The 12,316-nt window shown below is 35.1% G+C and overlaps 2 protein-coding genes and 1 pseudogene across 2 annotated transcripts; 2 read left to right on the forward strand and 1 right to left on the reverse strand.

Moving 5' to 3' along the window:
* The first annotated feature begins 5,782 nt into the window (after positions 1-5,782).
* Positions 5,783-7,351, forward strand: LOC120139793 (probable protein S-acyltransferase 3). The gene is made up of 5 exons (XM_039154925.1): positions 5,783-5,961; positions 6,040-6,219; positions 6,329-6,643; positions 6,710-6,931; positions 7,009-7,351. Exons 1-5 carry the CDS (start codon positions 5,839-5,841, stop codon positions 7,303-7,305), a joined length of 1,137 nt encoding a protein of 378 aa, XP_039010856.1. The 5' UTR covers positions 5,783-5,838; the 3' UTR covers positions 7,306-7,351.
* Positions 7,352-8,521: 1,170 nt separating this feature from the next.
* LOC120139795 lies at positions 8,522-10,261 on the reverse strand (annotated as a pseudogene).
* Positions 10,262-11,154: 893 nt separating this feature from the next.
* On the forward strand, positions 11,155-11,887 carry LOC120139796. Its single transcript, XM_039154927.1, has 2 exons — positions 11,155-11,335; positions 11,421-11,887. The coding sequence occupies exons 1-2, from the start codon at positions 11,195-11,197 to the stop codon at positions 11,862-11,864; spliced, it is 585 nt and encodes a 194-aa protein (XP_039010858.1). The 5' UTR covers positions 11,155-11,194; the 3' UTR covers positions 11,865-11,887.
* The last annotated feature ends 429 nt before the right edge of the window (positions 11,888-12,316 follow it).

Consider the following 12,316-nt stretch of genomic DNA (forward strand, 5'->3'; position numbering starts at 1 on the left):
GGGTTGTGTAAGAGTAAAGGGTGTTCATTTCTGATATATGCCTCTTGGGATGATGGGTTTTTTTTACAGTTAAAGCTCTAGTAACTGAACACCAGTGTTCTGTGACATTTAAGAATTAAAGAGCTAATAATAAGTTGATAGGAAAAAATTTCTTGGGAAGTTTAGGATTGTTCCTAATTTGAAACTGAAAGAGATGATAAAGCTTGGTAGAGAGGAGTTACATGTGGAGTTAAACAAACAATGTTGCATGAGAGCTAGAAGGTGGGCAATGGAACATATTAGGGGTAGTGTTGAACATGAATTTAGTAAATTGTATGATTATGTGAATGCATTGAGGATTGTTGATCCAGAGGGTACTTTGATTTAGTGGTTGTTATACCCACTCCTGTTGAGAATCCCAAATTTAGGAGGCTATATGTTTATTTTGGTGCTTTGAAAGATTTCTTTAAGAAGTATTGTAGTGTTGTTATAGAAATAGATGATGTTTTTTGAAAGGTGCATTCCAAGGTGAACTTTTGTCTGCTGTGGGAAGAGACAGCAACAATCAGATATTTTCTGTTGATTGGGCTGTGGTGGAGATGGAAAATAGGGGCTTGGACATGGTTTCTGAAAAACCTTCAGACTGATTTGAATATAGGGAATGGTGAGAATGTGACTTTGCTCAATGGCATGCAAAAGGTAAAAACTTGTTAGAGTTTATTTTTGAATTTAAACTATTTTTGTATGGCTTATTTTCATATTTCAATTGCTTTTGTAGGGCTTGCTGGAAGAGGTCACTTTCTGTTTACCAAATGTGGAGCACAGATTCTGTGCTAGGCACATTTATGCTAACTGGAAAAAAATCACAAAGGAGGTGATCTTCAATTATTGTTTTGGGCTTGTTGCAAGGCTACAACTGAAATTGTTTTTGAACACAATGTCAACAGAATTGGTAAGCTGAAAAAAAAAGTTACATATGATGATCTGATGGTTAGGCATCCTAAGTATTGGTCTAAAGCATTTTTTAGTACTAGATCAACGTGTGATGCAGTAGACAATAATTTTTCAGAGGCTTTCAATTCTGCCATATTAGGTTCTAGATTTAAGTCAATAATTTCTATGTTAGAGGATATTTGGCACTATGTGATGCACAGACTTGTTGATCACAAGAAGAAGTCACTTGAGTGGAATAGTAACCTATGTCCTAGGATTGTAAAAAATTGGAAGAACATAAGAAATTGAGTTTTGTCTGCCATGTCATCTGGAATGGGGCTGAAGGGTATGAAGTTTTACAAAAATAAGGACACATTTGTAGTTGATGTTAGGTACTGGAAATGCACTTGTAGAGTGTGGGATTTTACATGAATATCATGCCCTCATATTGTGTGTCTAATATGGTATAGAGAAGAATAGTTGGAATCATATGTAGTTAGCCTGTATAAAACTCAGATTTATTAAGCATTGTATAGTGTTGTCTTCCTACTATTCCAAGTGAAAGTATTGGGAACACACAGAGATGCCCAAGATTGATCTACCTTTTAAAAGAAGGGTAAACTACTCCAATGGTCACTAATGTTTGGGTAAGTTTTCGTTTTCACCACTGATGTTTCAAAAATTACAAACCGGTCACTAACGTCATCGTTTGTTACAAATTGGTCACTCGTCGTTAACATGAGTGACGAAAAACACACGCGGCCTGTTAACAGCAATTAACATGCTTACTTATATGGTATAATTACACAAATAGTTAATGTTATTTATATATTCTTTCAATTTGATCCTAGTTTTAATAAATTAAAATATATTTATTTTTAATTCTTATAAATAATGATATATTTTTAAAAAAAGGAAATTAAAAATTAAAAATTAGTTATAAAAGAAAAAAAATAACGTTTTTAATGTTAGGGTAAACTAATAAAAACAAAAAAAAAATTCTTCCCCAAACTTTTTTTTAATAAATACTAATATTAAAATCTCGTTTGTGAAGAAAATTTTTTCACTCGGTGCATAAATTTTTTTAAAATTAATTTTATTAAGTCTTTTATTTTTTGAATAGTCTTATAATTTAATTTGTCATTAAATCTTTTAAATTAAATTTTATCACAACACAAATTGTAAATTTAATTATTATTATTGATATGATGAAAAATTAATAAGCACATAGGTCGTGAAATTGTTTAGGGAATGGATTTAACTGCATCCAAAGTGACTCGTGATGATATCATCGGTGAATATTCCGAGGAAACAAATTGAATCCATCCAAATGATAGATTCGAGATAATAAAAATAAATCGGCTGAACGTCTGGCTTCTGCGTGAGGAAAGGAAATTTTCAGTTCGTGTTACATCCGATGATACGACCGTATTTGGCTTAATCAAGATGAATTCATTAGGTGGTGTAAATTGGTGCCTATAGCTAATTCATTTTGGAGCTCCGATTGCCTCTATCTGCAAACAAGCCATAGGGATTTCGATTTCTAATGCTTGTAAATATTTTATAAATAGATTTATGTCGTCTTATTGAGAGCCCATTAACATTATTGGTATTCCTGTATTTCCTCGTGTTTCGGTATAACATCATTTTGGGAATTACATAAATTTGCATTCACAAATTTATCATTTCATGTTATGGAACTTTTGTCTGGTATATTATTATTAGCTTGAATATTGGAATTTTATATTTTTAGATCACTTCAAGTAATATTAAATTAAAATTTTGGACAAATATTTTCTTGGAAATTAAGTTTTTTTCTTGATCATGGAAGAGGGAGGGGCTTCAAAAATTTACTTGGTGCCGATGATATCATCACGAGTCACTTCGGATGCAGTTCGGTTCATTTCCTAAACAATTTCACGACCTATGTGCTTATTAATTTTTCATCATATCAATAATAATAATAATATCATCACGTTAATTTTTTTGTTTTATAACTAACAAAACATTTAAATATTTTGTATAAAAATATATCATTATTTATAAGAATTAAAAATAAATATATTTTAATTTATTAAAACTAGGATCAAATTGAAATAATATATAAATAACATGGACTATTTGTGTAACTATACCATCTAGGTAAGCCTGTTAACTGTTGTTAACAGGCCACGTGTGTTTTCTGTCACGCATGTTAACGGCGAGTGACCAATTTTTAACAAACGATAACGTTAGTGATCGATTTATAACTTTTGAAACATCAGTGGTGAAAACGAAAACTTACCCAAACATTAGTGGCCATTGGAGTAGTTTACCCTTAAAAGAAAAATTCCTAGAAGACCAAAGCATAAAAGGAGAAGATAAGAAGGTGAATTGAAAAGCAAAAACACCACTACCAGCAGCAAAATAAGATGACAAGGACATGATTGAAAATGAATTGTAGAGTTTGTGGGCAGATTGGACACAATTTAAGAATTTGTCCATAAAAAACCCAATACAATGTAAGTTTAATTTGGTTTTTCATTCTTTTGCTTTAATGCAACAGTTAGATGATTGTAATCTAATTATTATTATTTTTAGGAAAATCAAGTTCCACCAACAACAATTTTAACAAGGACTACATCAACACCACCTTTTTGTACACCAACGGCCTCTACACCTCCTCTTTCTGCACCAGCAACCACTACAACCCCTGCTTCAACACCACAAGCTCCACCACTATCAACAACAATTGCTCCACAAATGAGGTTCATGCCCACTCCAACTGTTCAACTACCTGCAACCTCTACACCTAGAAAGAGGAAGATGACAACAAACAGAATACCCCTTACCCATAGAGATCATGTTACAACACATAGGCAAAGGGGCAGAACAATCATGCAAGAGATTGGAATTTACAAAAATGAAGCAACAATACTACAAATTTTAAATGTAAGTAATCTAAACAACTTTAATTAAAATATTTATAAAAATTTTAATTTTCTGATATTTGTTTTCATTTTAATAGCCAGAAATACCAAGTCAAGTTCTCATTTCTCGACCCAACACAAAGTCATATGTTGCAAAAGGATGCAAAGTTCAAGTGGTACAATATCACCGCCACCTTAAGTATTTTCTCAGTCACCTTTAATGGAAACTTCCAACATTAATCCACAAGCAAGATTGTCAAAGCTTCCCATCAAAAAGTATCTCCTTAAACCGACCATTTAGAGGCCTTAGAATGAAGTTCCTACTTTTTTAGTGTTTTATTTTGTATTGTCTTTAGTCACATGAAATTACTTATTTGACTTTGTTTAGTCATATGAATTATTTGGGCAGTTGACAATTTATTTTATTTAGATATGTAACCTTTTGGGCATTTTACATTGATGAATGCTATTAGGCACTATTTGGGGATGTTCACTTCACTTCAATATATGAAACATTTTATTTTACTCCTATTACTTTCCAACTATTTATATACTCATGTTCAATCAACAATTATGTATCAATGCAATATAAACATATGCTAACATTTAATTTCCATACACAAAACAAAAGATTTTTCATAACAACATTTTAAATATTATCTTCTAATATAGCAATTGTCATACCAACATTACAACAACTACAATTTTCTTCAACTATACCAACATTACAAGAAACTCACAAACATAACAACTTTACTCCTCTTTTCACATAACAATTGTCATACCATCCTTCATCTAAAGACCAAATTTCACCATGAAGTACACTATCCAAGAAATAAAGAATGCTATCTTATAAAACAAAGCATTTGTCATCCCCTTTCCACATTTTGCTTTATATGATTTTACAATTTCCTTCAATTGATGGTTTTCATTTTTTTCAAATTCCTATTTTCGATCATCAACATTTCCAATTGAAATTTCAAATCTTCACCAATACATCCATTGTCTTCTTCCTTGTCTACCCACTGAAAAATATTACACCGATTCTGCTGTATACAAAAAATAATTAGGCTAATAAGTTAGCAAACTCTCAAAATTTCTTATAAAATAAGAACTTACCTCTTTCACTTGATAACACCCAAAAAAAATTTCCTTTACTCCATGGTTTATTAGAAATGCAAATGGGAGCTTTCATTCCATAATAACATACCACGACCCTAGAACCATAACGAGGCCTTGAACTTCCACTTGACATCCTTCACTCCCTGCTTAGAGATTCCAATAACTGATTTAGGGTTCTTGAATTTAATTTCAGAAAAAGGGTGGAGAAGGAGAAGAGAGGGAAAGACTGTTAACGATCATTTTTTACAACGATAAAAGGCATTAAAACATTTTTTTTGCAAAATTTATTTTTTAATATTAAAAAATGTCACGTGGCATTTTTAATGGGTTAAGGGTCAAACTTAACGGTCTGTCACGTCGTGACCCATTTTGAGTTATGGAATGAAACGTTATGCACCAAACTGGAACAAAAAAAAATGTTAGGCACTGAAATAGAAAAACGAACTACGTTGGGTACCTTTTGTATATTTAAGTCTTGTTTTAAAGTGATGATGATACTTAACCCCCGCAATTGTTGGTTTGGGACATATACCTTAGGTTGGAAGGTGGAGAGCAATAAAATAGGTTGTGTAAATGAAATGATACTAAAAAATGATGGAATTAAAAAATAAAAAGCAATTAGTTTTGGTTGAAATTAGAAATCATTAGGACCCATCAAAAAAGTTTGTTAGGAAAAAAGGTTGTCATGTTCCATGTCGTAAACCAACCATTGTTGATAAGGGGAAGTTGGAAACAGAGAAGAAAGGCAAACGCTATGCAAGGCGTTTGGCAATGTCCTTGGCTTTCTTAAGTTAAACAAAAACAATGAAAGCCATTTTTCATTTTGTTTGGTTTCTTTAATTAAGGTTTGTCTTGGTGTGGGTGTTTTGTGTCCCCATTTTAGGTACCTTGGGTCATGCATTCAATCGAATCCACCAGAAGCATGAGAAACAGCAAAAGCCAGATACACGATTCTTCCTCCATTGACACCCAACCACCGCGTCCCAAGCGGGTTTATCAAGTTTGGAAAGGAAATAATGTACTTTCTTTTGATATTATTACGTTTATCCCACATAACAGATTCAATCCCTAATGAAATGGTTTTTGAATTTCCCAGAATTTTTGCTGTGGTGGGAGGGTGATACTTGGTCCCGATGCTTCATCACTTTTCTTAACGTCGTTTTTGATTGGATGCCCCGCGATTGCCTTCTGCATAAAGATGGCGATGCATATGAAGCCCCAAGATACAATATTTAAACATAAAATATTGCTTGGGGGACTCATACTCACTGTTTTGGTTGGTAAAATAATAATATTGTTTCAGCTCTCATCAATTTTATTTGGGAAATGATTGTCCCTCATCCATAACCTTGGTCCAGGCAAATTAAAAAGAACAATGTTTTCAGGATTTAGGGTTTCTGTTTCTGACAAGCTTTGGAGATCCTGGAATAATACCCAGAAACGCAAAACCGCCGGAATGTGCGGACGATGATGATGTGTGCAAGAGCGCGTCGTTCGATTGGGTGAATGGTAAGGTCAACAGCCTGAGATTGCCCAGGATTAAGGAAGTTAAATTGGCGACGGGTGAAACGGTTCAAGTCAAGTTTTGTGAAACCTGTTTGTTGTATCGAACTCCCCGCGCATCTCATTGCTCCATTTGTAACAACTGCGTCCAGAGGTTTGACCATCATTGTCCATGGGTGGGTCAATGCATCGGAGAAGTAAGTTTCTTTAAGCTTCTTAATTACTTAAATGATGGGGCTCATTTATTAACACGTTGGTTGCAGCGCAACTACACATTCTTCATATGTTTTATATCATCATCAACGACGCTATGCATATATGTATTCACGTGCTCTTGGGTGAACATTCTTAAACAAGATTGCGGCTTCTGGACAGCCGTATCTCGGGATGTTACATCCGTTATTCTCATTCTGTATTGCTTCATCGTCGTCTGGTTCGTCGGTGGCCTCACCGTTTTCCATTTCTACCTCATTTCCACTAACCAGGTGATCCTTTTCATTTCCACTCACCTTTTTCTTTCATTCTTGGCCCTTCCAATATGTTTTGCGTTTTTGAATTTCAGACCACCTACGAGAGCTTCCGGTACCGGTACGATCGGAAGGCGAATCCTTTCAACAAAGGCATATTGAGAAACTTCAGGCAAGTGCTGATTTCAAGGATCCCGCCTTCGTTGAACAATTTCCGGGCATGGACATCGGAAGACGACAACGGTCTTTCAGCCATTGAGGACAGCGTCAATGGTTCCAAACGCAATCCCGACGTCCCCAAGCTTTTGCACAAGGTCGACTTTGATGGTTTCGACAATAATTCCGCTTCCATTCCCAAGAACCAAGATAGAACTAAATTTGATATAGCTTGATGATTAAATGACCAACCCCTTAGGCTGTAAAGATGAACCGTTTGTATTTGTTCATTTGTTTTTGAGTTTGTGTTCGGTTTGTATTTCAAACTTGTATGTTCAAGCTCGACTCGTTAAAATGTGTATAACATCTCCTAGCCGGTTCGGTAATTATACACGGAACAGAAGATTTCAAATACAAAATTCATGCAGGAGGTGTCACATTCAAAATTCGGGGCAGAAGATGTCACATTCAAAAATCAGAACAGAAAGAAGACCAATTGATTTTTTTTAAACATTCGTTATCTTATTTAATATAATCATGAACATGATAATAATAATCAATTACATGAAATAACACGAGTATCAATATTCTTGTAGGTGTCACATAGACACCGTATGATTGGGGGTCAAAGAATATATTCTTCGTTTGACGTAACTTCTTGAACTTTTTATAAAATACCTACGTTTGAAAAAATAAATCACACGTTGAGTAACAAATTCAATAGTGCATAGTGTAAACAATACATGATCTAACATCTTTTCATATCTCAGTTACATAATCATGTTTATCAAAATATTAACTTATCCATAATTCATCATGTCATTTATATTTGTTATCATATCATGTAAAAGCATGTTCGCTTGACATTGCAAAACAAATCTTGTGATTTATCTCTTTTAGGGCCTCTATAAACTTAGTGGACTCTCAAGAAAGGTATGCAAGTAACAGTGACATCAAAATGCAATTCGAGAGCACCTAAGTGCAACATCAAAGCACACACTAATGACGAATCTTGATAATTACGAATTAAATAAATTGAGTTAAGAAGGTTATCCCAAAATAGACCTCTGTAAAATTCATACCGGGTTAATCCATAGATTGGATACCAATAGCTAATTCAGAAAAATCTCATTTTATTCCAATAAGAATAAAATCTCAAAGTATATCATACATTACTTAAATTATAATAAGAACATTAACTTTCATTAACAAAATCTCATTTTATTCGCATAGGATTTGAGATTTTGTTGGGGATGTTTATCTGATGATGCATTGGATACGACATTGGATTTGTTCTCTTTTGTTATCTTGAGAGCAGTGTCTTCCTGAACTGAAATATGGGTGAAGGTCGATGCTTGATGAGTGATCGATTTCATCTCGGTGGTTGTATGCTAAAGAGAGAAGGATAAAAGTAGTGCAAAACGGCATCAACTTTCACATTTACAAAATAAATAAAAGGGCATTAAACAGCTTCATTTGCTAAATCTTGCAGCCTGGCTAATGTAGAAATTGTACCAGAAAAATGCAACTCTTACAAAAATAAAAATTTAGTACACAAGCTGTGGTTCAAATTCAGCAAAATCAACAGATCCCGACTCGATAGGCGGCATCAGATATGTAGCCAAGAGCTCCGAGGCCAATGCCGCAATTAGTGGAATCCTCTTCAGGTTCTTCACCAAGGGGATATCATCGCTCTCCCCAGCAGCAATCAGTTGTTCGTTGATCTCAACCATCCTGTCCAACCTCCTCTTGAACTCTGGATTCTCAACATCCAGCACAGCAGGGAAAATCCTGGCTGTCGTGCGGTTCGTCTGTACGCAAGAAATTCCAACATTAACAAGTAGATAACGGCCAAAGCTCCAAGATTTCATCATATTTCAAATGCCAAGGCCTTTTACAACCATGTAGCAGCTTCTAATAAGCTTGGGAAGATGCAGAATCCCCCAGTATCATGGCTCAATAAGATTATAAGAAAAGAATCTAACCTCAATGATGACATGCATGTCGAATTCTTTCGTGTCGAGTCCAATGCCCTCATAGAAAGCAGTACGTTGACAGTCGTTGAGGTACATGGTAACATACACCTGCAGAACAAAACTGTTAACACAATGAATGTAGTACGACATAAACGAGAGGATATCATGAAAGAAACAAATCGATCACCGAGAGACAGAAGAATCTGGACCAGAGCTTTGCCTTCCAATCATTAAGGAATTGTGGCTGCGCCTTGAGCAACGCCGAGAAGAAATCGCCGTGTCGGTTTTCATCCTGACACCAGTTCTCAAAATACTTGAAAATAGGTAACATTGGTACTCAGGATTTTCTTTGAGATGTCTGTAGATAGTAATATCTCCAATACCCAATTTTCTCAGATAAATAAGTAGCATAGAAAATGAACTTTGGCTTGAAAAACGTGTACTTCCTAGCCTTTGTCAAGAACCCAAGGTCCAATGCCAAATTGAAATCAGACAAACCCTTGTTCAGAAACCTGTAAATCAATAAAATGATAAGTTAATAATATGTTCATAATGGCCATAAACAGAGAGAAAACTACCAATGTGCATACCCGGCATGCCTGGCTTCATCCCTTGACATAAGAGAGAAAATCTCAGCCACAACTGGATTTGTTTTCTGCAGAATTTGGCTAAACAAATGAATATAGCTATGGTGAGAAAAGATGGTATTGGTAAATGGATAATATTATATTACCTCGAGTCTCCTTCCGAGTTCTTTGTAGAGGAGAAAACCAGAGAACTCAGCAGTACAAGACCTCTCCAAGAACTCAACGAAGATCTGTCTCAAAGGACCATCGATCTTATCAGCAGCCTCCTTGAACTCCTTGTTCCTCACGAAGTGAGTCTGGTTGTAATCCGTCTTGAACTCTTGCAGCAGTGCCTCGAACTCGGACTGGTTGAGGTTCTTGTTGATTTCAGTATTGAAAAGGGTCTCCATCTCGTCGAAGTCGGTTGTGTAGAACCTAGGCGTCAAAAGGGTCTCTTTGATTGCAGTTTTGGCAGCTTTCTTGCCGCCCTTGACGGCGGTCTTTGTTGTTGGCTGCGAAGTGGATGACATCCTGACGGTGGTGAACTTCACATATCGTGAGTTGCGGAAGATTGGAGTGGTTGAACTGAATTTGGAGATACGCTTGACGAGGGCCATTCTGTTGCCATGTTAGCTTTCTCCGGTGGAGACAGAGAAGAAGACGGGTGCTAGGAGATTGAAGATGAAGGTGTTTGAGTTATAGGCGATGGACAGTTGATAGAATCTCATCCAACGAAATCTGGTTCTGTGAATCCAATACTGACACGTGTGATTTCCATAGCCGGTCTTTGATTGCTCTTGTTTGTTTCTGAGTATGCCCAAGGATTTGTGGTGTGCCTTTCACGCCCCTTGACTTTGATTCATGGCACTTAAGACTCGGTTTGATATTTTTTACATTTTATTTTTCATTTTTATTAAGAGTAAACTAAACATCTAATACCTAAACTATCACGTTTATTCTATTTTACCACTTACACTTTACCTTTTTTCTTAAAAATCATATCTAACGTTTAGTTTTGGTTTTAATTTATATATGTCGTTAAAAATTTACCGACAGTGATGATGTGAAATTATTTTTCAATTTTCCATGCCATCATGTCATTAATTTTTGGAAATATTAGTAATGATTTTGGAAATAAAATAAATAAAATTGAAGTACAAAAACATAATAATAATGATCATTTAGGTATTAAATGTGTAGTTTATTCTATAAATAATGATGGTATAAATGGAGTGTATATATTTTTCTTATTAGTTTTAGTCAATAGATTGCAAATAAATAAAATCGTGTTCTTTTTCCAGTCTCTGTTTGAAAATTTTGATAAAAAATATCAACCATGATATTTTTGTTGAAACAGAAAATATACGTGTATGGTTAGTGTAATAATACCTGCTTAATTTTCAATGAATAATTTATTTAAAAAAACATTATTTCCCGAGATAAAGGTACGATTATTGTGATTGGCGGAGAATCGGTCATTTACATAACTCAAGATCACATATATCATCCTACGTGGCAATTGGCATCCCCCTACCCCTAGAAGTAAAACAAAACTAGTTCTTCCACACCCCTTTGATTCATCAATGGCTGTCTCTGCGTCATCCCCAGTTGCTTACCTTGCCAGAATCGAACATTCCAAGTTTTCCTCAAAAAACCCCAAATTCAACCCCTTTTTCCCCGCTAAAAAGCCACTAACAATCGTAAACATGGCTCCCAAAAAGAAGGTATCATCATCAAACTCAAGCCCGTGATTGAAAAAGGAAATTCCATTAAAAGATTGATGGGGTTTGTTTGTTTGTTTGCTTTCAGGTAAACAAGTACGATTCCGGTTGGGAAAAGCAATGGTTTGGAGCAGGGATCTTCTACGAAGGAAGCGAAGAAGTGGAGGTGGACGTGTTTAAGAAGCTTGAGAAGAGGAAGGTTCTGAGCAACGTTGAGAAGGCAGGGCTGTTATCCAAGGCGGAGGAGCTTGGACTCACCCTTTCGTCCATAGAGAAACTTGGCGTTTTTTCCAAAGCCGAGGAGCTAGGGCTGCTCAGCCTGTTGGAGAAGGCGGCCAGTGTATCCCCTTCAACGCTGGCTTCGGCGGCACTGCCAGTTTTAGTGGCGGCGCTGGCGGCTGTAGTAATTATACCGGATGACTCGGTAGGGCTAGTGGCGGTGCAAGCGGTGTTGGCTGGGGCACTTGTTGTTGGTGCTGCTGGCTTGTTTGTGGGGTCGGTTTTATTGGGTGGTCTACAAGAAGCGGATTAATGTTCACATATTTCATTGCATGTTATTACAAAAGCTTAGTTTTTCTCTTCAAGTTTTAAAATATCGTTACTACTCCTAATTTCTTCCAATTATTAGAGTTTTATTTCTATTAAAGTAATTTTAAGCTGAACGATAAATAGACAGAAGAATAATGGAATATAAATAAAAAAGTTTTTTATTTATTCATTTAATTTTAATTAAATAAATAAACAAACACAAATAATTAAATGAGCAGATTTTTTTTTCATGTTCATTGATTAAAGAATGTAATTTGTTTGTGTTTGTTTATTAAAATGATAAATAAATATAAATTTATACGATTTAGAGTTCTTTTAATCTATCGTGAAATGAAAGGGATAGTGAGCTGCTCGATGAGAAATATATATGTGAATAAATTTAAATGAACATATTATCAAACGTTCACGAATACAAATGAACAAATAGATCATTTG

This window comes from Hibiscus syriacus, unplaced genomic scaffold (assembly GCF_006381635.1).
Source record: "Hibiscus syriacus cultivar Baekdansim isolate YM2019G1 unplaced genomic scaffold, ASM638163v2 tig00110775_pilon, whole genome shotgun sequence".
NCBI lineage: Eukaryota > Viridiplantae > Streptophyta > Magnoliopsida > Malvales > Malvaceae > Hibiscus > Hibiscus syriacus.